Source organism: Electrophorus electricus, chromosome 10 (genome assembly GCF_041902795.1).
Source record: "Electrophorus electricus isolate QZ-2024a chromosome 10, ASM4190279v1, whole genome shotgun sequence".
Classification (NCBI taxonomy): domain Eukaryota; kingdom Metazoa; phylum Chordata; class Actinopteri; order Gymnotiformes; family Gymnotidae; genus Electrophorus; species Electrophorus electricus.
Genome location: NC_137506.1, coordinates 30,953,386 through 30,978,084, shown reverse-complemented (window position 1 = coordinate 30,978,084; position 24,699 = coordinate 30,953,386). Strand labels below are relative to the sequence as shown.

Genomic DNA, 24,699 nt, shown 5'->3' with positions numbered 1-24,699 from the left:
AAGTGTAAAATGCCATTGTAACATTAGGTGTAAAATGCCTTTGTAACATTAGGTGTAAAATGCCTTTGTAAAGTTAAGTGTAAAATGCCTTTGTAACATTAGGTGTAAAATGCCTTTGTAAGGTTAAGTGTAAAATGCCTTTGTAACATTAGGTGTAAAATGCGTTTGTAACATTTGGAGCAAAATGCCTTTGTAACTGAACTACTATCAAAACAAACTGAATGTCTTTCGCGGCTTCACGTTGAGATTCTAGAAGTATAAAGTGTTGAAACGGAGTCTCGTTTTGGGACTATCACCTAGCAACGTACGTCTTCTACGCAACGCTATCACCTAGCGACGTACGTCCTCTACGCAACACTATCACGTAGCAACCGTACGTCCTCTACGCAACGCTATCACCTAGCAACCGTACGTCCTCTAGGCGTCGTCTACTTCGGACCCAGTGGAAGCAGGAAGGGAATAATGGCACAAACGTCGAGATGTTAGCGGACTAGTCGCTGAAAGCGCAGTGAAAACAGTTTAACTGCGCCAAACACTAATCTGGAGAGAATAAATGGCATAGCTAGCGCGAATATGACTATTTTAATGAAACGCACGAGTGTTTAACTGCGCTTTTGAGTCTTGTTGCAAAGCTATCTGGATGCTAGCTAAAATAGGCTAAGATAAGCTAAGCTAAGCTATCCAGAATTGTGGTCGAACCAGCAGGAGCGTTTCTTGCCATTACCTTCCATATATCTATGCCAACATATATCTACATATTTATTAGATATTCTGCTGCACAGAGCCTTGTTTGAAGCCATACAGGAGTAGCCAGATAGCAAGCGAGCATGGGGCGCGAGCCGTTACCACGTCATACTGCATTAGATTATAAAGCGACAAAAGGAGTCGAGCAGTCGCGTGAGCCGCCGCCGGACCGGCTGTCGTGGACTCTGACCGGAGCAACAGTCGCGTGTGTGACGGCACTGTACGTCCCCCGTGTTCAGCGGACCGCACCCGGCGGAGACTCCGGTAGGCTGGAGCCGTCACACGTGCGCTGGGTGTGTGATTGCCTGCAGACACCACAGCATGTTTGCGTGTGCTGGGGCAAACCCGCCGCCTGTATCCAGTATCTGACCCCCAGCCTAGCGCTGCCGTACCTTTGCTTGTCCTTGTTTGCGTTCTGGTACATAATCATACAGTGCACAAAGGTCGACTGATGCCCGACTTTCATTCAGTGAGTAAGTTCGTTTGCTTCGGGTCAGAATGCCTGCCAGCTCAAACGATAACATATTAAACCTCCTTTAGGTCTTGAGTATTATTTATGTCTAAAAGATCAGATTGATCATAACATAAATCGTTAGGTTATAAAGTTACAGCTCCCTAGGCTGTGCTACACAGACACAACCTGTCAGCCAGCCTAGATCATTCTGTACCACAAATTTTGTGTGATGTGGGCCCTTTAAGTAATTTAATTCATTTCTTTGCCTCACAGGGCGGTTTCATAGCATTTCAGTGACCCCCTCCGTGTTCTTTGAACCCACCATTCTGCCGTGCCGATGAAGCATTACAGAGTCACACAGCCAGTGGAAGGCCATTTTTGAGTATAGTTCACAGCAGGTTACAGCCCCCATGTATTTAACTGACCACAGTTTTGTGTATTGGCTTAGTGTAAACACACCGAACCAAGCAATATGCCCGTACCATGCTTTTGAAAAATGTTATTTTAAATCTCCTTTTCAGCAAGCTGGGTCAACAATAAGAGGGTAGGCATCCGAGTGGCTAAAAAACTGTCCTGTTAGCTTTTTCCCTCCAGCAAATCCATTGGAGGGATGGATGCTAGTATGCAAGGGTTTTTTGGAGGGATGTGTGTCTGCGCACACATGCTGGTGTTTGTGTGTAGAGTGGCCCTCTGTGCACGGTGCTCTGGCGTCGGTGCCGGATGGCAGTGTGATGGAGGAGGCTCAGCGCATGGCAGAGGCTCTCCAGGTCTCCGTCTCGCAGCCCTAATCTCTTTAGGTGTGCTGCAGCCCTGAGGGACTGAGCGGTGGGCGCCCCGCGGGACCGCTGTTGTCTAGGAACGGGAGTGTGGAAATGACGGGGATTACTGGCGAGGAAGACTGCTGTGCGCGCCCACTGCTGCGCTATCACACAGACGCTCAGCTCCCTCCACTGCTACCCTGCCTTCCTGGCACCTTTGCTTTTTTTAGGACCAACTCCCCTGCGACCAGACCCGCCATCCTGCCCTCCACGGCATCGGCCACGACCGCCAGATCACTTCATCTGTCCGTGCACGTGACCTGCCGGAATTCCATTAAAGGGAGAACCGCATGCTTTGGGGAGTAGTGGGCCTGACCTTGCTGTGTGTGTGCGTGTGTGTGTGGTGTGTGTTTTCGTGGCTCTTCTAGATAGAACAGGGAAAGCAAAGAAAATCAGAGTACTGTAGAGGGAGGGGTGTGCATGCACAGATAGAGGAGTTCCAACGTGACAACAAACCAGACAACCGCCAGTGAAGTGCTGGAAATGCCAGCTAACGATTTCAGAATTAAGTGATGCACCGAAAACGTAGGGTTGCATCAGTGAACAGAGTTTATAGGATTTTCCAGTGGTTAGGCAGTGTTGCATCAGACAACATTTCTCAGATTTTTACCACATTTTAAGTTAGCCTTTGTTTACAGATAGAGAGACCCTTTAGTGCAGGAGCCTTGTGAGAGCAGTTTAAGTGAAAAATGTTTATTTGATGAGAAACTGTGGATTGTGGCTTTAGTTTCATTTTACATTTTGTTTCTTTTGCATAAACAGACACTTTCTTGGAATTTTGGTGCCCTTTGCTTTATTTTTGTGTTTTGGACTGGTAGTAATTTCATTATAAATTGAATTTGGGTTTACTTAAATATTTCTCACCCTAATAACTCTCCATGATAGGTAATGCATTAAATATATCCAAATTCACTCAAACATATTCTCATAACTGCAGTTTACCACAATATGCTGCTTTCCTGGTGGTGTGCTTTAATAAAGTCTTATTACCAACTGTATAGCCGGGTTTGCTGGGGCTTTCTCTGACTACACACACGCAGACTTCGTCTTGAGGAGTGATGCTCGGCCACATCCCTTTACATAAACACACCACCTGCTCCCTCCAAAAGATGCCACAGTTCACGCTGTTAATTAGCAGCTTTCGGCCGCACGACTAGCCTTTGCCAAACAGCTAACAAGTTCATCTGTCAAGAAGAGTGTGGCAGGTGAACCTGCCAAACACAAAGGGCAGATGTATAGGGCGTGCTGCGGTGAGCCATTAATCGGGTCCTGTTCAGCGGTGCTCGTTTAGCGGTCCTGTCCTGCACCCTCGCAAGGCCCTCGCTTTAGCGGCGCCTGCATGTTGCCGTGCATATACGGGAGTGTGTGGTGTGTCCCTTAGAGACAGATGAGCAGAAAAGGTCAAAGGAGGAGCAGAGAGATTAGAGCAGGGCATCTTGCAGGTGTTAGAATGCCCCTGTGTACAGGTGCACTCGTACGCCGTGTGTGTGGCTAGGAGAGTGTGTAGATGCACGTGTACTCCGCATGACTTTGCATAGTTGTTCTGTGCATGGCGATATTCTTTGTTTTTTGAGAAACTGTGTGTGTGTGTGTGTGTGTGTGTGACAGAGAGAGAGAGGAGAGATTGTGTGTGTGCGCGAGGGAGGGAGTGTGCAAGCGTGTGTGAGCATTTGGTAACATTTTGCCTCAGACTGCAGAGTATGGAAAGAGTGTGTGTGTGTGTTTATACATGCACATGGGGATCGGGGGAGCAGCATGCGATGGAAAAGAATGCGCGTGTCACTTAGGAATTGTCACACTGGGAAGATTTGCAGGTTTTGATCCGGGCAAATTAATGCAAAACCCCAGAGCAAGTATTTGATTTGGGAAAACTTTCGGGAGCGGACTTGTCTCTTAATAATAATTATTGGGTTTACATTAATTTCCCTCTCTGTTTTTCTACCACAGGAGAGCTGATCACCGCTGCTTGTGAGCTGGGGGTAAGCATTAGCTGCATTGTTTAATCAATTCACTCATTAACTCTTATAAGCATTAAGGAAGTTTAATTACGTATTGGGGGAAAGAAGCTGATTAATTTACTTTAAGGCTACAGGTTTTTCTTCACCCTTTCTATGCACCTCTTTGACTAAGTTAGGACTAGAGAATGCTATAATTTGCAACCCTGTTCTTCAAATCCAATTAGACTGAATGCTAAGGAGATGGCTTTTGTAAGCTTTGCCTTATGTACGGTATAAGGCTTATTATACTCAACTCCTCTTCTTTTTGTATGTGTGTGTGTGTGCGTGTGTAAGCTGCAAAGAATGAACTAAATCGGGTTAACAGTTATAATAAGTTTTATTATTTAATAAAGTTTATTACGCCACCATGATCCTTTTAGGGAGACTGTGGCAGTGTCAGTATGCCAGTAATCCCTCCCTCTGTCCGTGTGGCCTGCTTGCCTGCTGGCTCTCCCCAGGGCTGGAGAGGTCTCTCTGGGCAGAAGGGCGCTGGCCCTCCCCTCCCGCTCCCTGGAGCCCTGGATCTATTCTGCCTTAAGCTCCCTGCTGCTGCTTCCCACCATACTCTCGAGCTGTGTGTTCTGCACGTCTGCAGTGTGCCACACACACACGCGCACACACACACACACACACACACACACACACACACACACACACACACACGCAGTAACACCTCTCCTCCTTCAGCATGCTCTCGCAACACGCGTGCCTGCGTGACATCATATATCTGCATGGCACAAATGGAAGCATTCCTGCTAGCCACACACAAACATGCATGAAGGCGTGCACACACACACTGGCCCACACACACACACACACACCCATGCACGCACGCACGTACACACACCTCACCTTGTTGGCACTACACGGTGCCCTTCGTAACCCTACCATCTGTTTGCCATACTGTCTCTATTTCTTCTGTCCTCTTTTCTGCGCCCCCCCCCCCCCCCCCCCCGTCTTTTTCACGCCTTTCTCACCGTCTCTGATGTTCTACACTCTTCCCTCTCTCAGACCACAAATGTTGTCTTAAACCGAGCAGTGTGAGTTGTGGTCATTCGATAGCACAGAGGACACGTTTGACTGGCCTCCTGGCTGCCATCTTGAACTCTCTCTAGCACATCCTCTTTTCCTGAGGGTACCCTATATCATCAGGCAGCACTCTCTCTTTCTCCTCTCTGCCTCTTGTCTCTCTCGCTCTCCTTTCGTCTCCCTTTCTCCTTCTCTCTCTCTCTCCCTCTCGCTGGTCTCAGACATCCCCTTGCTGTAGAGTATGCGGCATTTCTCAGCCGTGACTGTGTGTGTTATCGGGCCAGTAGGAGTGAGACAGCCTTTAATAGCTCAGTCCCTTATCGCTCCTGAGGGGACTTAGTGCCTAATTGCTGGGAAGGCAAGGAGACAGGAGATCAGGGTTTTGGAGGGTGATCGGGAGGGAAAGAGGAGGACAAGTGTGTGTGTGCGTGTGTGTGTGTGTGTGTGTGTGTGTGTGTGTGCGCGCGTGCAAGTGATATAGAGAATGGAACTTGTGAAACGGGGCCTGGGGGGTGGGACGCCCTTGAGTTGAGAACTGGAAGGTGGGCTGTTATATCTCGTCTCTTCTAGATTTGGCTCTGTGCAGTTCTCTCAGCTAATGCCTCTGACTTCTGAATGTGTCCCCCCCCCCCCAACAGGTGGCGCACCCTCCAGGCTACCCTCTCTTCACCATGCTGGCCTCCCTGGTGCTGCACCTGCTTCCTGCCACTTCTCCAGCACACAGCGTGGCTGTGCTGTGCGCCCTGCTGGGCGGCGTGGCCAGCGGGGCCCTCTGCTACACCGTCTGCAGGTAGAAACCTCCACCCACACATCTCCAAGGCACCGAGCAGCTGAACCCGCCCAAATACAGCAGCCCAGCTGTGTCTGTCCATCCAAACCTTTACGCAACCCAGAAGGGTATCCATGAAGAGAGTGAACACATGCAGTGTATCGTCATTGTATTGTCATATATCAAACTAGAGCCTCTGTGTTAGCTAGCAAAGTATTTACCTAGAACCAGAGCTGTCTATCAGAGCTGCTCTATCATTATTAGTCTCAGTAAAAAGCACTAAGCGCCATCCAGTACAGGACCAGTAATCACCAAAGAAACGTGGCTCGTAACGTAACTCTAATTGCTATGGAGCAAGTTGTCAAACTGCATCTATCCTGAGCCCCGCCCCCCGGCTGTCAGTGCGGTATTGCGACGCAGTCCGGATCATGACACATGGACACGCGTGCATGTTAACAAACGGAAGCGCTGCCTGGGACCCCCAGAACGACATCAATAACTCACTTCAGTGAGGATTGCGAGGCTGACCAAAGATTTGGCCTGCGGCTACATGTAAACTGCAGCCCCTCTTCTTAATCCCATGTGGATTAAGATCCAATTTTGGATTAGAGAGACTAAAAAGTCATTTCTCATAGCCTATGTCTCCACCTCCCCCCACCCCGGGTAATGGGTACGATCTGAGTAGTCATACACACACGCATTCTCACACAGTCTCTCTCTCCTTCTCTTTCTTTTTGTCTTTCTCTCTCTCTCTCTCTCTGTCTCTCTCAGACTTAAACACACACACACCTACACACTCTTCATGTATGCATGTTCCAAACCAAAAGCTCTCTGTTAAGTGCGAGTTTATAATTAATCTGAAGTCCAGTTGCAGCGGGGCGTGATGGCTACCTGTCTGGGCCAAGGCTGTGGTTTTGGCCCTGTGCTCCGTCTGCTGGCCCAAGAGCTCGATCTGGCAGGCGCAAGATGCCATGACTTGGGGGGGCATTTCGGGGCTTCAGAGCTTCCGGCACATTCTGGGACGCCCTTCTGGGTTGGCATTGGGGTCCTCAGGTGTTTGGTCCATGCCCAGCAGGAGCTCTGAAGTGGCATACCACGCCCAGCGGGGCACTACCGGGCAGACCTGAACCCACACTGCCACCCTGGCACTGCGGCCCTTCAACACTCACTCACTAATGTTGTGTGTGTGTGTGTGTGTGTGTCTATATATATATATATATATATATATATATATATGAAATTTAGGATGATATAATCTGTAGTTGAAACTAGTTGATTATATAATCTGTAGTTTAAAGTAGGCAGTCCTTTTTACACTTTTTTATTTTTATACTTATTTTCATTTATTTATTTTGGTTTTGTAGGCTTTTAGTGGCACACAAAGCAAATTTCCTCTCCATTATTTAAATATTCAAATGAACAGTAAAAACACAAACGTTTGCATGATCCTCAGTATCAAGACTCTTTGATGTTCCAAGTGAAATGAGGTATGTGTGTGTGTGTGTGTGTGTGTGTGTGGATGTGTGTGTGTGTGTGCGTGCGTGTGTGTGTGTGTGTGTGTGTGTGTGTTCTTTTCACACACGCGCTTCCCTGCATCTCAGAGCCAGCACTCAGCATCCCTTTGATTTCTCAATTACAGAACACTTTTCTAAAGCTCATGGATTTGGAAGCCAAGTTGCACTTACGCTCCCACACTGGTGCTGATGAGTGGGTGATGATGGCCGGGAAGCCTCAGTAATGATGGCAATTGTTGATTTCATTTGAAACAGCAGGAAATGTATATACGTATGATTTATTTCAGTCTTAAAAAATTGTGACCTCCTACAGCATATGAATTATTCTTGAACCTACTAAAAGCAATTATTTAGTTTATTCCAACTGTCTTGATTCTGAAACAACTAGCAGAGTGAGACTTCCACAAAGTTGCTGATTACAGATAAAATAATGAACCAGCTGATATACTGTGTTTTGGAGACTTACTCAACCTGGTAAGCTCACTTGAAATATTTCCACAGACGATTTAGCATACCCGAAAGCCTTTGTGTAATTCCAAACCGAGCGCAGCATCCGGATCGCCGGTACCTATTGCGGACGATAAGCAGCCATCATTCAGTGTTTTCCACGAGATGCCAAGATCTCAGTTACATAAGAGTAGGAGCCAGGTGGTCCTAAAAAGGACTCCACCCATCCTCTCCTCGCCTCGCCCATCTCCGCTGCACCTGCGAGGGCACGCGCCCCAGCCAAGAGCAGGTGGGCCCAGCGCTGCGTGTGCCAGCTGATTTTACAGCTGGCCGGGCTCCAGAGCTCACCTGGCTCTCTGGGCCTCTGTTCTTCGAAGAGGGCTTCACCATATGGCTGCGAGCGCACCTTCCTTGGCGTAGGCGCCCTCCCTCCTCCCCTGCCCCTTGACGCCCCTCTTCGGCGGCAGCTTCGCAGGGATATTTCAGGTGTGGGGGTGTTCAGGTTGAGGGGCACCAATGGGAGCCTGAGCAAATCAAGCGCATGTTAGAAATGTTTTGACTCTGTGTGTGTGTGTGTGTGTGTGTGTGTGCCTGTGCGTGCTTTTGTGTGTGTGTGTGTCTGTGCGTGCGTGTGTGTGTCTGTGCGTGTGTCTGTGCGTGTGTCTGTGCTTGCGTGTGTGCGTATCTGTGTGTGCGTATCTGTGTGTGCGCGTGTGTGCGTGCGCGTGTGCGCGTGTGTGCGTGCGCGTGTGTGTGTATCTGTGTGTCTGCGTGTGTGTGTGTGCGCGTGTGTGCGTGCGCATGTGTGTGTGCGCGTGTGTGCGTGCGTGTGTGTGTGTGTATCTGTGTGTGTGCGTGCGTGTGTATCTGTGTGTGTGCGTGCGTGTGTATCTGTGTGTGTGCGTGTGTGTGTGTGTGTGCGTGTATCTGTGTGTGTGCGTGTAGCTGTGTGTGTGTGTGTGTGTGCGTGTGTGTGTGTGCGTGTGTGTGTGTATCTGTGTGCGTGTGTGTATTTGTGTGTGTGTGTATCTGTGTGCGTGTGTGTGTGTATCTGTGTGCGCGCGTGTGTGTGTGTGCGTGTGTGTGTGTATATATGTGTGTGTGTGTGCGTGTGTGTGTGTGTGTGTCTAGGAGCGAGGACTCCTGTTTCCCTTGGCCATTTCCTCCCTCACACCTCTATTGTCAGGTACAGTACCGTCCCAGGAAGGACAGCTCTTGGCAGCTTTAGATCTAAAGAACATATGTCTCCATCTATCAGCATAATATCTGATTTGGTTTGGGGCCATGTGTTTGCTGGTGGGCGATACCAGCGGCGTTTACTTTGGAATGCCACCACTTCTTGGCCTGTAAACAAAACAATGGATTGAAAGCATCCAACCGGGAGTCTGTTTTTGTCTCTTAAGTGTAGCGTCTTCCTACCATAATCTGTGGCCTGGGTGTGTAGCGCGAGCACCTCTGTGATGCCACCCTGCCAGTCCTCCAGCAGTGAATGGCCACGCCCAGCATGACCAATGCTCCATTTATCACGCACAGTAATACATTTTTAACAGATGTTTAATGAAGATGTCTTACCCTCATTACCCCATTCTGAATGGGGGGAAACTTAGTTATTTTACAGTATTACGCTATTACTTTAATTTCTCCTTGCCTGGAGGCCCAAGATTGTGTCTGCCACACTGGATGTCAGCACTACCCTCACATTATATTCCTCAGTCTCCACAGGCACTTCCTAATAGCAAGTAGAGGATCAACGTCTGCCTATTACCATACACTCCGAATTAATACTGTCTATAGGCTTGTGCGTAATACAGCACCGCAGACAGCTAATGACTTTGTTGCAGTAATGACGGTGGAAAAAAAATGGGCTGAATGACATCCATATTTTGATTTTCTATTATGAGTGTGTTTGTCCACACGTTGGGAGTAGTTAGGGGATTACAGATGGCATTGGGAGTGAAATTGTGTGGCTGGCTGTATTGTTAGGCGAGTGATTAGTTTTTTAGCGCACACCGTGCAGAACGCTCGGCGCCATGCTGCCGGAGCCTGTGCGCGCCGACCTCGCCCACAGCCTTTGTGCGTCCTCGCGGTCCTGCCTTGTAGGCCCGGCTCCGGCGGGTCTTACAGAACCGTTTCAGATAAGGCCCAGCGCTGCACACGGAGCGCTCAAATCCTATACACCAGGGATGGAAAATGACAGAGGTCATCATAACTGTTGTTAGCGTGATTTTACACAGATACGTTTTCTGTTGTGCACACATGCATATTTGAAAATGAACATCCAGTCTGGTGATATTGTTCTCATGAACATGTTCAGTCCTAAATTCTTAAACTTTTAAACATTTCTCGAAATTTTTGAAAGTGAAAAGAAATTGTAGCAAAAACGTAGCATCTTGTTTTGCCTCTAAACTCTTATGACTCTTATTCTAATATTTGTTTGTACTTTTAGTACTTACTTTATTTTGTGCTTAGATTCTTAAATGCTTCAAATCACTTCATATATTTGAGCAGGGAATTTGTTGAGAGCATCTCAAGATGTTCAGAAATTCACCAATGTATAAATATGTATTAAAAGGAAAATTGCAGTGGTTTTCCAAAACAAGCATACTAGTTTCTACAGTTAAGATCCTGTGCAAATATTTCCTCCCTTAGGCTTCTACAGAGCTCAGCGCTTTATCCCGTGTTCAGTGGAAAGCATAAAAACCCCAGTATTTAACACGTGTAAAACTTTTATCATAAAAGTATTGTTTAACTATAAGCTTAATTGCAAGTGTACTTACAGCACTGGTTACCTGTGTTCCTACGCCTGAAAGACAGAAGATCTGATTGTGTTGTTCATTAGGAATTTATGCCGTGTGGGAGCCTTTGGGAGTTTTTAGAGTAAATTTTACACAAAACATCTACTTTGTTAGACATAGAGATTTTTTTTTATTTTTAGAAAAAATGTTTTCCCCTTTGAATTTGTAGCTGCTTAATGAAGTTTACACTGAGTACTCCAGTGATGTGTACTGTCCTTAGTTAAAAACTTACCAGTAAACTCTATGTTTTGAGAGCTAATGGCTTCCTCAACCTGAGCTGTCCCTCACCGCCCATGCTGATGGTCAGAGTATGTGTGCAGGGAGAGCTGATGCACTAGTATGTGTGCAGAGAGCTGATGCACTAGTATGTGTGCAGGGAGAGCTGATGCACTAGTATGTGTGCAGAGAGCTGGTGCACTAGTATGTGTGCAGAGAGCTGGTGCACTAGTATGTGTGCAGAGAGCTGATGCACTAGTATGTGTGCAGGGAGAGCTGGTGCACTAGTATGTGTGCAGGGAGAGCTGGTGCACTAGTATGTGTGCAGGGAGAGCTGGTGCACTAGTATGTGTGCAAAGAGAGCCGGTGCACTCGCGTGTGTGCAGAGAGAGTTGGTGCACTCGTGTGTGAGCAGAGCTGCCTCTGTCTGTGCCAGCCAGAGCTTCTTTTTGCATCCACTTTCCACAGCCGAGCAGCCGAGGCGCGTAGGGAGAGGGGTTGTGTGATCACACGCTGCAAGAACAGCGCAGCTCCGACCGATAAGAGCAAACACGCCTCTGATGCTGTACTCGAACGTCACTCGCTCTCCGTTATCAGAGAGCGGAGGGAGGGAGGGGAGAGGCAGCATGACAGAGACAGGGGTGGTCCTGCACGTGTGGAGAGTGAGAGCCGTGTAACAGCCAGCGTGTCAGACCCCTTCCCTCCGACAGACTGACAGTGGGAAGCGAAGAGATGCGGAGCGGCTTCAGAGGCACAGCGACTCCGAGGCGGGAGCTGAGCGAGGCCGCGTGCGATGGCTCCCACTGGGGACCCCTGCCTCTGCATTGCACAACCACCCCAGCACCCCACCCTGGGCCCCCTGCCTGGCGCGTGCGCGGGGGGTTAATTGTCACACAGGGGGGGTAGAATTGAGGGTGGATGGTGGTGGAGAGAGGAGAGGGTCCATACCTTAACCAAAATGGTTTCTGCTCACTCCTCCTTCTCTCAAGTGCCTGATGTCACCGCATACTCTCCCTACACCCAGTACTTTGACAAGCCATTAGTTCAAGCAACATGCGCTGTTACATACACAGAAATTCTCTGTCGTCTGAGACAGGAAGAGAAAAGGAAAGACAGCAAGGAGTATGAAAATAAGTGAGTGTGTGTGTTTGTGGGGGGGTGTATGGGGGGGGTTTGAGGGTGAAGTAGTCTGAGCTGGAGTTCCCCTCCTTCTTTCTTTCACCCTCCTCTCTCCTCTCCTCCCCTCTCCCCTCCTCTCCTCTCCCCTCCTCTCCCCTCCTCTCCTCTCCTCCCCTCTCCCCTCCTCTCCTCTCCCTTTTTTCCCCGACTTAGTTTGCCTTCCCTGTGAAAGCTCCATTGTTCCCGTTCCCCTAAAGTCTCATCAGGCCCTTTTGTGGCTGACTATCACAGCAGCAGGCAGAACGGCGCTGGAAAACGTCTAAATGGTATCATGGCTGGTGATTAAGCGTGCGAGCGAGCGGCGGCGACCACAGCGGCGGCGGCGGCGCTGTTTGCGAGTCAGGTCTGATAAGGCGGGGGCCCTGCTCTCTACTCAATTTCAGATACCGTTAATGGAATCTGTCTCGTGCGATTGTAATGTGAGAGCGCCTAATTTGCCATGGAGCTTGAAGCTGTCAGCGGCGCGGGATTGCGGGGTCAGGAGGGACCTGGCAGCCGCTTGGCCCGCGGCGTGTATCTGCGCCGCTGAATAGAGCAGCTCTCCGCCTGTCACTTAGCTGATAGGCTGATGAGGACTCTAAGCCACTCGCTACAATGAGGAGAGGGCCATACCGCCTGACTACCCCACACCCCCTCCCCTTAATTGTCAAGGCCGCTAAAAATTTCCAAGCCAATGTGTTAGACTGGGCTGAGTTTTTCTGGGTTTTTTTTTTTTTTTTTTTTACCCCCTCTGATAGCTCTCTACAGCTCTCTCCCAAACATCAGTCTCAACTTTCTCTCTCTCTCTCTCTCTCTCTCTCCCTCCCTCCCTCCCTCCCTGCACTTCGTTTATATCCACTCTGGTCTCTTCTTGGCTGCCTTTACCCCCGTGGACGTTGAGATTTTCGAGGGGGCTGTTCTCCACGTTGCCTCCTGTCGCCGGCCCGCCCTGCGTGCCGTTCTAATAAGCGGTGGGTCTTATCACATGACAGCTTAGCACAAGTTTGCCTCACTTCCTGTTAAAGAGATGGGTGGGGCGGTGTGCGTTTCTCATTCGTGCTTATGCCTGTTTTTAAATAAGGAGTAACAGCCTATCTGTGCCGGTGTTATGTGTGACAGGTGTTCTGTTAAAGAAAGAGGAAGAGGAAGAGGAGTAAAGGATGAGAATGGGGGAGTTGCTGGACGTGTGGAGGATTGTTTGAGTCTGATATTTCCATAACACTTGCGTAACCTGGGACTAATTTTGACTCCGACAGAGCAGAGCTATTTTTGGCACATCTAACAGCCACCTCTCACTAGCCTTGAAGTGCGAAGTATTTCATTTACTCAGTAGAGATGCAGTTTGTCAAAAAGCATTTTCCACTGACATATGTAACCAAACGCTAACCTTATGCGACCTTTGCGGCTGGCTGCTGCAGGCCGCGGGTAGATGCTCCGGCGGGACATCGGTCCCAGTGGCCTGTTAGTGAAGGCTGCTGGAGCAGTGACTCTGGGTAAACCCCCACCATGTGGCCGGTCCACACAGCAGACGGACTCCGACTGAATACTGAAGCGCTGTCTTGTCAGACCCTCATCTAACGTGGCGTGCACTTTTGTATGCTCTTCCCATTTTCATTTTCTTTAATATCTGGCATGATATGAACTTGAGGCAGGCTGGTAAGCATCGTACCAGTGAGTGCTTCTTCTCACGGCACTGGCAGTGTTGCTAAAGTAACCTCTCTCCATTACTGTCATGTACTGTGGAAGTCAGAGACTATAATCCATGGGGATTAAGGATGTGTAGCTTTTGTTTATTAGCTGCAGTGAAACAGAGGCTCAGCGTTAATCCCGGACAGGAGTCGGCACCGTGGCCGTGGCTCAGGTGAGGGCTCAGAGCCGTGGCTGCTCTCGTCCGCAGAGTGGCGGGGCCCGGCCCTGGAGCTGTGCTGGCTGGGGGGAGCTTCGCCGCGTCCAGGCTGGTGTGGAAGTGGTCACTGGTGGCCGAGGTCTTCTCCCTCAACAACCTGTTTGTGGGGCTTCTCTTTGCCCTTTCGGCCTGCGTCCATAATGCAGAGAGTGTGGCTCATAAGAGAAAGGTAAACACACACACACACACACACACACACACACACACACACACACACGCACCAAGTCCCTGTCACTTCTCAGCAGCGCACTGTTCGTTTGTTGGGTCGTGCGCGACACACACTCATTCGTGTTCTCTTCCTTGTGCGTATCTCCAGTTGGCCCAGTGGGGGGCGCTGTGCTGTGGCCTGGGCCTGTGTAACCAGCACACTCTGGTCGTGTACGTGCTCGTCATCGTTCCCTGGGCTCTGCTCCAGCTCTCAGCTCCCAGCGTGAGTACCGAGAGACACACACACCACTGCGCGGTTCTGCAGCCCAGGGCTGTGTGCAGGGTTGAAGAGTTCATTTCATGGGCCACAAGGTACACGATTTCCTCATAAAGCATATTCTCCATATTACCCTCATAAAACCACCATTATTTTGCACCTCTGTACAGAGACATTAGACATGGTGTATATCTCATCCTAGACAAAAATTTAGAAAGAAAATGGCTCAACAGAAGCAAACGTATTTAATTGTTCAACCCTTATTCACAACTTAGACAGCCTTGAAATGAAATTATTTTGCACACCAGCTAAGCGCCCTATTGGCCAGGAATAGCAACGGCTCTGCTGTGATGACTGGGAGTGTTTAGAGGCTGGCAGGCTGCTCCGTAGATTACCAGACCCACTGCCAATCTGCAGTGTTCTTAAGGAAACTGCTTGGTGGGGGCCGCTCAACTCATCCTGGACTGCAATTTTATTTCTGTATTTAGTGTGAGTTATAACGAGATCTCTGAACACCGTTCCACATTTGAATGCAACAGTGGAGCTTCTGAACGAGCTGGCTGGGAAAGTTCTCACTTTGTGTCACTCACGTCCTGGTGGCAGGTGCTGAGCGTGTGGGACGTGTTTGGTCTGGGGCTGTGGTTTTCGGCCGGGTTCTTGCCCTACCTCTACCTGCCCGTCTCCTCGTATGTGAACATGGCCCGCTGGAGCTGGGGCGACCAGACCACCCTGGCCGGCCTGCTCACACACCTGCTCCGGGCCGAGTACGGCACCTTCAGCCTGGTATGCCCCCCCCTCCTCTTATGAACGCGTGTGTGTGTCCTGAGAGTTTTCCTGCTTTTGTGCACTTACACCTGTCTTGCGTTTCTCTGGGACTGCAGGCAAAGTCAGAGGCGGGCGTTTCCATGGCGCACATGCTGCAGTGAGTATGTGAGCCGCAGGTCCCCGGCCAGCAAGACACCCCAACAAAACTGTCACCATGGTTACTTCAGTACGCTGGCCCATTACGCGCAGACCAACGTGTTAAAAGTCATGGTCTCAGCCCTCGGTTAAGTGGGAGATCCCTCTCGCTTGTGATGTGTGTAGATGCTGTTTGGATGCGAGCGACGGAGGCTGGCAGGGCGCGAGCACCCACTCAGCGTGCCGCCTTTGTTCTTCCTCTGACTTCACCTCTGTCACAGCGGCGCAGCACCTGCCTGGCAGGCACTGGCCCCCGAGGCCGGATCTGGCTGCAGTATTTATTTCCACATTCGCGTTTGAAATAATCGCTGGCACTGCGAGCGTGACAGGCTACTCTGATGACAGCCTGTGCAATGTACCAGCAGATCTGGAGACGCTCCATGACCCACTCTAATCGTGTATTTGCGTTCTCTCCCTCCCTCTCTCTCTCTTTCTCTCTCTCTCTCTCTCTCTCTCGCTCTCTCTCCCTCCCCCTTTCTCTTCCTCACTGTCCTTGTGTTTACTGAAGAGAGGAAGAGCTTATCTTTAGACACTCTGCTACCCATCACTCATCCACGTCTCTTTCCCATCACCCCCTACTGTTGCTTACCACACGGTGATGGACAACCGTGCTGTAGGGGAGCGAGAGAGAGGGTACATGACAAGCATGCCACACTCAGTGTGTAAACCTGCCACGAGGAGCTGACACAGTCTCTCTCACACACATGCGCGCACACACACACTCTCCTGTTGCCTAAATAAGCTGTCAGGAAAAGAGATGGTATTAGAGCACCTGCAGAACTACCCAGTGACTGGAGACTGGAGACAGAAGTGGCGGAACACTGATTAGGGCCCCTCAAATGTTGGAATGTTCATCTGCATACGCCCCTACGGACCCACAGCACTGTAACGCCCATTAAACGGGCACCTGTTTATACATCTATTTGATCACCTGCTCAAGTACAGAGTGTGTTGGTAAGTGCCTGTTGTGTCGTTTTCCAGAGCTCATTTGAATCACTGTGTAGCTGACCTGTCACTGCCTGTGCTGGCGTTAGCAGGGGTGGCCCTGCTACAAGCTTCCTGGAAAAGGTAGGACTGACCATACACATGGAAGTACCGCACACACATCGCGGTGGGAGCAAACACGGGGGCTTCCTCATGTTCTGTACGTTCATACTCACATCCACAGTTTGATTAGGCGTTTTAGGTGTTTAAAATGGAGTCAAGGCAGAAGTGAGTGGTGCTGGGTTTTGTGTCACGTTTAAAAACATCACAGCCCTTCTGCTGCTGCCTGTGTTCAACCCACAGGAGGCGCTGTTCCTTAGTGTGGCTGATAGCGGTCATGGTGAGTCTGTACTCTGTGTTCTTTGCCTGGAGAGCCAACCTGGACATTGAGACACCCCTGCTGCTTGGAGTGGTGAGCCCCGATTTCAATTTCAAAGTGCCTCTGTAACAAACGGATGATTCGTTTCAGCTACGCCCAGGCTGGGAGTTTGTAAAGTGCCTGTGATATCAGCGCCACATGAATGAGCTTCACACCCAGGCTCCGCCTCATTTACTGCTGCTTTTATTTGCAGCATCTAACATAAATCTGTGTGTGTGTGTGATTGTGCGCGCTTGCGAGTGTGCACGCGCATGCGCACATGGGTCCACACACATATGTGGGTACTGTTTGTGTCTGTGTGTGTGTATATGTGTGTGTGCATGCGTGCATGCGTGCGTGTGCATGTGCATGAGTGTATGCTTGTGTGTGTGTGTGTGTGTGTGTGTGTATGTGTGAAAGAGTTCATGTGTATGTCTGCATGTGCAGGTGGAGCGGTTCTGGCTGCAGGCTGATGCGGGGATGTGTGTCCTGGCTGGGGTCGGGCTCGGTTGGAGTGTGAGCTGGTTGCAGCGGCGTCTGGCGGGGGGTGCTGTGTGGACTGCAGGGGCCTGGCTCCTTACTGCTGGGCTGCTCTCACACATGATCCACTCCAACCACAGGTGTGCGTTCTTTTCAGGTGCTGTGATTTTCAGAAGATCCTGAAACATGATCCCTCGCGTCCCTCTGTCGCCTTCACTAGCCCTGGCACTGCCTGGTCCCTCACCGCGTGTTCCGCAACGCGTCCGCGCCCCATCACACATCAAACCTGATGGGCTCTCCTCCGCCCAACCAACCCCCCCTACCTGATTAGCCGCCCTGTCCGCGCCAGCTGCGCGGATTAAGGCGGCGCCTCTCTGCGTCCCGGCCGCGGCAGTCGCGTAGATTAGCGCCGTGTGCGTTTTTTCTTTCTTTCTTTCTTTCCCCTCCTCGCTTTGATCAGCCCTTCAGGAGAACGGGGCGGCTCGCTCGTGCTCATCGCACCTGACATGGGGCGATTACAGAGGCGAGACGTTCCGCCGTGTCAATGGCGGGAGAATCGCAGCCTCCCCGCCTCCCTGCGCGGCTTGGAGGGCGAGCAGAGCTGACAGGCGAGTAGCTGGAGATGAGATAGTGCCACCTCCATCCTCCATCCTTCCCAACACTTTTATCTCCATCTCCATTATATACATGGTTACTGTTGTCATGACTCCTCACACGGTGCAAGTTTGCAAAAATTAACGCTTGAACTTGAGTGATGCACGTTGGTGTGTTTCAGTACACCAGTGGCGTCAGCACCATGCAGTTAAGAGGCTATTTTTAGAGTGCTCGCAAGTCCTCTTACTGCATCTGTTAATGCTTCAGCACTGTTAAGTGTGTGTGTGTGTTTCCAGAGAATGTGATCAGAGCAGTAATGATGTTGTGGAGAAGTTCGCACGTGAGGTCGCGCTCTCATTCCCAGAGGACTCTCTGGTGTTGACGCGGGGGGATCTCCCTGGCAACACCCTCCGCTACCTGCACTACTGCCAGGCCCTGCGGCCTGACCTGAGCCTTGTTGACCAGGAGGTGAGTCTGTCCACGCCCCTCCACGCTACGCCACTTCACACCCCTCCACGCCCCTCCATGCTCGTCTACGCCCCTCCACGCCCCACTACACCTGTCCACACTCACTCCCACACCCGTCCAACGCCAGCCACATGACCTCCAGCCCCGCCACGTCCATGCTGTTCCTTTAGGATTTCTTCATCTCCACGTGTCTGATTTTATTCGCTGTCGACACTCAGATGATGACGTACGGCTGGTACGTGGCTAAACTTCGGCGCCACCTTCCTGGCGTGAACTTCCCCGGGCGTCTCTGGAACCTGGATCCTGCCGAAGACAGCGACGGTTTCACCATCGAGCGCTTTCTCCAGCACAACACCCAGTGAGCCTAACGGAACATGCACACACTCTGAGTGACCCTTTCGCAAACCCCTACAATGCAGCTCGCCTAAAAAACCCCACCCACACACTTCTCCGCCGTTTCTGCTAGCTAGAGCAGCTCAGAACCTCTCCAGCCCTTCTGCCATCCCTTCCACATCAGGCTGCACGCTGCGCAGCACAGTGGGAGAGGATGGCAAAGGAAGACTCCGGGGTTTACGCTGCCTCCCTCCACCAGGCGGCAGTATTTCCCTGCCAAAGCCCTGCAGCGCTGAGTTGGGGAGGCAGAGGCGCTGGCCTTGGGGCCCAGCGTGCTGCAGGCTCACTGCAAAGGCCAAGGAGGGAGAAGAGACAAGCATGAGGGACACAGACGCTGAGAGCTAGTTTTGACGGCGCAGATTAAGTCTAGTCCTGAACTGAAGAGGGTTTCCAAGGGAGACTCCCCACCGACAGCGGCATTGTCTGTGTCTAGAGGAACGGCCCTAGGCTTGGTACACAAGGCTTCAGAGTGTTAACAGGTGCATCTGGCTAAGTCCTTGCAAACTGATTTAAGACGATTTAATATATTTCTCAATTTTTTTGGTATGATTTTAAGTATGTAACTATGTGCCTAGTGCTTCTCAGTGCCCAGTCTTCCTTGGCTATTACATTTTGAAATTTGGTTCTTGTGTTCATTGTGTTCTTGCATGTGGGCCTGTGCGAAATAGTTTGTCCTCAGTTCCTTAATCCTCTGTAACACACTCAAGCAAAAGAGTGGAGTTGCACTCTAAACATAAAGGCCTGAAATGCCTCCTGAGGAAATCCATGTGGAAGCTGGGCCAGAGTAGTGCTGAAAACAGTGGAGTTATAATGTGATTTGTCTTGGAATAACTGTATATAGGAGAGAAGGCTTGCTGATTGTTTTGATAAACACCATGTATGTGAATATTTATTAGAAATGCAGAACGCCGTGCAGGTCTACAGTTGCCTAGTTGTTTATAGCCTATAGTCATTCTGTCACCACGCGCAGTTTGTGTTAGCCAACCTCTAATTCATTTCCAACGGTCTGCTCACTCGAGGTCTAATGCTGACTGGATATTTTTCGGGTGAAAGAAACACTTTGAAGCCAGCAGTGACACTAACGTGGAAAACTCCCAGCAACACACTCGCACCATCACAGCAGCTACGCCGTCCCCCACGGAAGTGTCACTGGTGTGAGCAGGTCCTCAACCCAAGCGAGAGCCATTCAGCCATAGTCCTGTGGTCTGAAACGGACTAACGATGGGTGGGTTAGAGGCTGGCTGGCAAACTGTGCAGGTTCTGAGTACTCAGTGTGTTTTTCCCTTTAGAGTGTCTGCTTTTACAAAACAAATTGTTTTACAGTGAAATTGTACCAGATCACTTAGCTGAAGTGACAAATTGTGTATGACTACACATGGGCTATTGTAGTCTGTAAACCTGTAGGTGCATTTACAGATGGCCTACTGTCTGTAATCTTCTAGATGAATTTATATATTGGCTACTGTAAATACTGTCGATAATCTTGTAGGTCCATTTATAGATGGCCTACTGTCTGTAATGTTACATTTACAGTCGGTCTACTATCTGTAAATCTACCTGTAAGATCAGTGTACTTAATAGAGTGGCCAGTCTGTATAAGTGCAAGTGGGTAACAGGATACCTTGTTCTACCCTGCATTATCAACAGCAGCTGACTCTAGATGCAGAAGTCTCATTACAAGATTATCTGAACTCTGCTAACAAAAGCAGTCTTGATTTTAAAGGCCTTCTTTCCACATGGGTTGCGTTTTCTGGGCGTTCACCAGAAGCAAATCCCACAGCATTCGAATAACAAAGCCTGTAACACAGTCACGTGCCCCTTGCACAACTGAAGCTTACCGTTGCTGCGTGTGTGTGTGTGTGTAGTAGGCCCGTGTTCGCGTGTATTGGTTTGTCGGAAGGGGACCCGAGCTGGGAGAGGACTTTCTCCCGCTGGCCATGGGGGGTCTGTGAGCAGCTGGTGCCAGTTACGCGCCGCTTGCACCCCGAGGAGTGGGCACGGAGCACGCAGCGCCTGTACAACTGGAGGCAGCCCCACGACAGGTAGCGCAGCACCCACACCACCTGCTACTCTACCTATGAACCCACACACCAGCCCATCTGCCCACACCATTCGCGTTCACAGATGAGCTACACGTTTATAGTATTAAGCAGACGCTGCTGTCCCGAGCGCAGACGTGCTCTGTTGTCTCCATGGTAGTTATCCTTATGCTCCCACATGATTGGGTGAGAGTGGTAGCGTAAGACGGAGCCCTGTCAGAGGCACGGGGGCAGTGCTGGAACAGGAGCGTTTTAAAAGGACCAAGTGCCCGGTTGTGATCAATCAAGTGATTATAAAGTGCCCATGGATCGTTCGAGCGTGCGTGCTCTTCCGTGCACGGAGACTACAGGCATATGTGACACCAAGGACACGTTTTTTCGACTTCGCAAATATGTTTGACTTGAACAATGACTCATGGACGTCGTCTCGAAATGCATTTTAAAAAAACAAAACAAAACAAAAAAACCCCAAACCGACGTGCACCTCGTCGCTCCCTCCCGCTTCAAGCGCCGCCGTCCAACTTTTCTCCACGCGCCTGCTCCTGAAGTCCACTCATCCGCAGCCCCGCCGCTCCAGCATCAAAGTCGTTATTAGTCCGCCGACCGCACCCTAATGACTTTCTAAACTGCGGCGTGTCAATGCGTGCGCATAAAGTGAAATTAGTTCTAGTCGCGGGCGCCGCGCCTCCGCGCGCCAGCCCGGCATTCAGCGCGCTAATCGGGCTTGAATGGTGTGACATTACTCTCCTCTCGGCCGCTACGAGCGTGTCCGGCCCTGCCCGCCAGCCAAATATTAGCGGGAGAGTCGCGCGCTAAAATATTCCTTTGAAGGGGAGGCCGCGTGGCGATGTGCGATGAGACGGAACGGGAGGAAGGCAGAAATATGTGGGTCACGCGGCGCTTCTGAAGATCGCGAACGCCGGCGATCAGCTGTCGCGTGTGTTTGGGGATGCTAAGGACGTCAGCTTCTGGAGGGCTGCCTGGGCTGGTCCTGTTCTCCAACAGGAAAATGCATGATACTGTCGGCATGTCCGGTGCATTTAAAATACCATGCTTATTCGTTGACATACCGCCTTTCAGAAATGGCGTCAAGGAGTGATGTAAAGTGATATGTTAAGCCAAAAACAAAACAGAAGCTAGAACCATGCACAAGCATTAACACAGCTTAAACACTGGCTGCAGCTGAAACACTGGCTCTTGGACATGCTTCACTAAAAACACTCCTGTGGTCTTTGTGTTTTCCCCCTGGTAGTTTCCCGCTTGGCTCGTGGGAGCGTGTGGCCAACGAGGAGATGTGGCAAGCCAGGTAAAGCTCTCGGTCCTCGCCAGTGTCTTATCTTTCCGTGGGCCCGCGTATGCAGAATGTCCCCCTGTGTTCGTGTAATTGGCGGTCCCCTTTTCCACTGGAGCTAGAATTCCATCTCTTCTGGACGTGTTACAGGATGAAAATGCCATTTTTCCTCTTTGACCTCGCGGAGAGACTGGAGGGTAGCGGCCAGACTCGCCTCTACGAGCTCTCCTATGACGTGAGTGAGAATCGGTGCTCCCGGGCGCTTTAGGCCATTACACATCCAGTGGTTGTTTGTTTGTTAATGATTTGATGAGGAATTCTGACTGGTGTACTGTCTTTGATAAAAGATCATTAGTAAGTAAGCAATTATATCCCATCCCCCAATTTTAATTCTGCTATTCCAGTGATAAATATTTTTAAGTGAGAAAATCTAATCCGGTGCCACCCCTGGCAGGGACACAGACAATTCGTAAAACTCTGCTAGTCTTTAAGGCTGCGTTCACATTACTAGCCGCATTGTTCAGTTCGGAGTTTTTTGCTCAGATCGGATCTTGACGGTTCACGTTCATTAATGCAAGTGTCTTGTACTTGTCTGCAATGTGACCACATCTGTCCTCCGAAATGGCATGCATGGGCATGTTGAGAGGGTTTTGCACAAGCCACAAAAAAGATCATATTTGTGAGGTGATTCGTGCTATTAAAGCTGGCAAAATGGGCGCGATAGTCGCACATGCACGTGTGGCATTTTGCTCTGGATAGGGGCCGTATGCGACCACGTCGAGAAGGCGGAACACGCCAGACAGCTAGCTTTTGCGGTTTTCACAGCTACTCTTGTCAGTAGCTGCCTCAAAATTAAACATTTTGCGTGGCATTATGCATATTTTCAAATTTAGTAGATGACAAACCAGCTCTGGCCGTCGATGTTAGAGAAATGAATTGATTAGGGTAAATAAGACAGCAGAGACCCTGATCGAAGTTGTAGCAAATGCTCCTGTGGAACATAGATTGCTTTTTGCACAGGTTTTGCTTTAGTTCTACCCAGAAAAACAAATGAAACAAAAGCATTGATGTAATGTGTGTGTTACTGCTATGCAATAAAGGTACGAGTTTCCATATAGTTGTGTAGCGCAGGATTGTGTATCTCATACGGCTGGTAAGTTTTTTGGTCACTTCAGTTTGCCATTGTTGGTGTTGCCTTACACTTCCCACTTCTGCTTAGTAGACTCCAGCTTAAATATTGTTTCTCAATACAAAATAACTGTTTATCTATTTATTTATTTATATATTTTTGGATTGACAGCTTTATTGTCAAATTGTGGATGCCCAAGCTGACTATCCAGCCAACTGGGATAAGAATCTGGCCCTGGCAGCAGAGCGCTTGCTTCGCTTGGGGGGCGGGCGGCACAGGCCAGGCTCCCTCCTGAGCCGTAGTATCCACCACTTCAGCCGCTATGTGCAACGGGAGCCCGCGGACCCCCAGAGTGGCGCCATCCGCTCCGCTATCGCCCACCTCAGCACGGAGAGGGACAGACTCCGAGCCTCTGAGAGACAGACGAACACTGGACGTCTATGAACCTGTTTAAAAAACCCCAAACACACACACACACACACACAAAACTATGTTGCCGGCAGGCAGAACACAAGCGGAAAGACTGACTGATGCCACACAGGTGGGAATATGTTTACACACTGTTAAGACAGGTATGACGATGTGTGATATTTCAGGTATGATCGTGTGAAGTAAGCGGAGACGATGCAAGGATGAGGGTCCCCCTCTCAGTGTGGTACTGGGAGATCATATCCTGGGGTTTGCTGTAACACCGCGCGTGGAGGGGCTTTGTTTTACCGTACCACTACCTTGCCTGACTGATGTAATGGGCTGTGGGTTTGGCTCTCATCTGTCCATGTCCTTAAAGCCGCACACTGGGACCGTAAAGCTATTCTGTTTACGTCGACTTCATGGTGCACACACGCTGACTCTTGAAGACGGCTAATATTGGGTGCCTCAAGAAGCTTAGAGGGAAAAAAACAAGTAAACTGGTGTACGAGTGGTTTTGTTGTCATTTTAACGTGTGACTGTGATTATGTAAACAAAATCAGGTTTCAGAACAAAGTATTGCAAATAACCTAATGACCTTTGACCTTGCGCAGACAGTGCTGACAGCGCAGTCATTGTCGCCTGAGGAGTTGGGAGGTGTGTTACGGTAATGTCCAAGTGTAACATCTGAGATGCTGGTAGTCTACTGTGAGGTGAAGCTGGTTGAGGTAACACTTTTATAAATTGTTTTTTAATCTACAGCACTTTTGGTCTGAAATAAAGCTGATATGTTCATTTGCGTTGGACTCGTTTCCACCCCGTCCACTTATTTTTCACGCTCGCACTCATTCGTGATTATTCTTTAGCCCCTTGCTGCTGTGGCTCTCTGGCTCTCACATTAGGGGCATGCCAGTCTGGGTTTGAGATTGGAGGGGAACCCAATAGCCATAAGAGATTACGACTGGCCCGCTAATCTGGGGCAGCCTCTTAAAATGGCTCTGTCCTTTTCTCTAAACCTCTCTCTCTCCTCTCTCTCTCTCTCTCTCTCTCTCTCTCCCTCCCCCCCCAGCCCCTCCCCCCATGCCGTGCACTACGGACTGCTTTGAACTCCAAATGCTAATGTATTCGATGAGCCTGTTTATATTGACTTTCATATACATAAATCTATCTGTTTGTTAAGACGATGGTCCAGGCTGGTAATCCGTGATGGATTGGACTGAGTATATATCAGAGTGCCAGGGAGCCTTTTTGGAGGTGCCGTACATGTGACTCGATTTCCTCCCCCCGTACAAATGCAAACATGCACGCTCTGTGGCCTGCTGTA

At 49.9% G+C, this 24,699-nt stretch overlaps 1 protein-coding gene across 4 annotated transcripts; it reads left to right on the top strand.

The window, feature by feature from the left end:
• The first annotated feature begins 433 nt into the window (after window positions 1–433).
• Window positions 434–24,181, top strand: tmem260 (transmembrane protein 260). Of its 4 annotated transcripts, none has more exons than XM_027019615.3 (16): window positions 434–1,008; window positions 3,964–3,995; window positions 5,681–5,832; window positions 13,839–14,016; window positions 14,164–14,277; window positions 14,875–15,054; window positions 15,153–15,193; window positions 16,213–16,299; window positions 16,519–16,627; window positions 17,021–17,193; window positions 17,944–18,115; window positions 18,334–18,473; window positions 20,374–20,550; window positions 21,800–21,853; window positions 21,989–22,073; window positions 23,139–24,181. In XM_027019615.3, exons 1-16 carry the CDS (start codon window positions 828–830, stop codon window positions 23,409–23,411), a joined length of 2,148 nt encoding a protein of 715 aa, XP_026875416.2. In that variant the 5' UTR covers window positions 434–827; the 3' UTR covers window positions 23,412–24,181. The 4 variants fall into 4 exon arrangements, with proteins under 4 accessions (XP_026875416.2, XP_035388873.1, XP_081577804.1 ...); XM_035532980.2 differs by having other exon boundaries at window positions 16,994–17,193; XM_081721678.1 differs by having other exon boundaries at window positions 929–1,037; window positions 16,994–17,193.
• The last annotated feature ends 518 nt before the right edge of the window (window positions 24,182–24,699 follow it).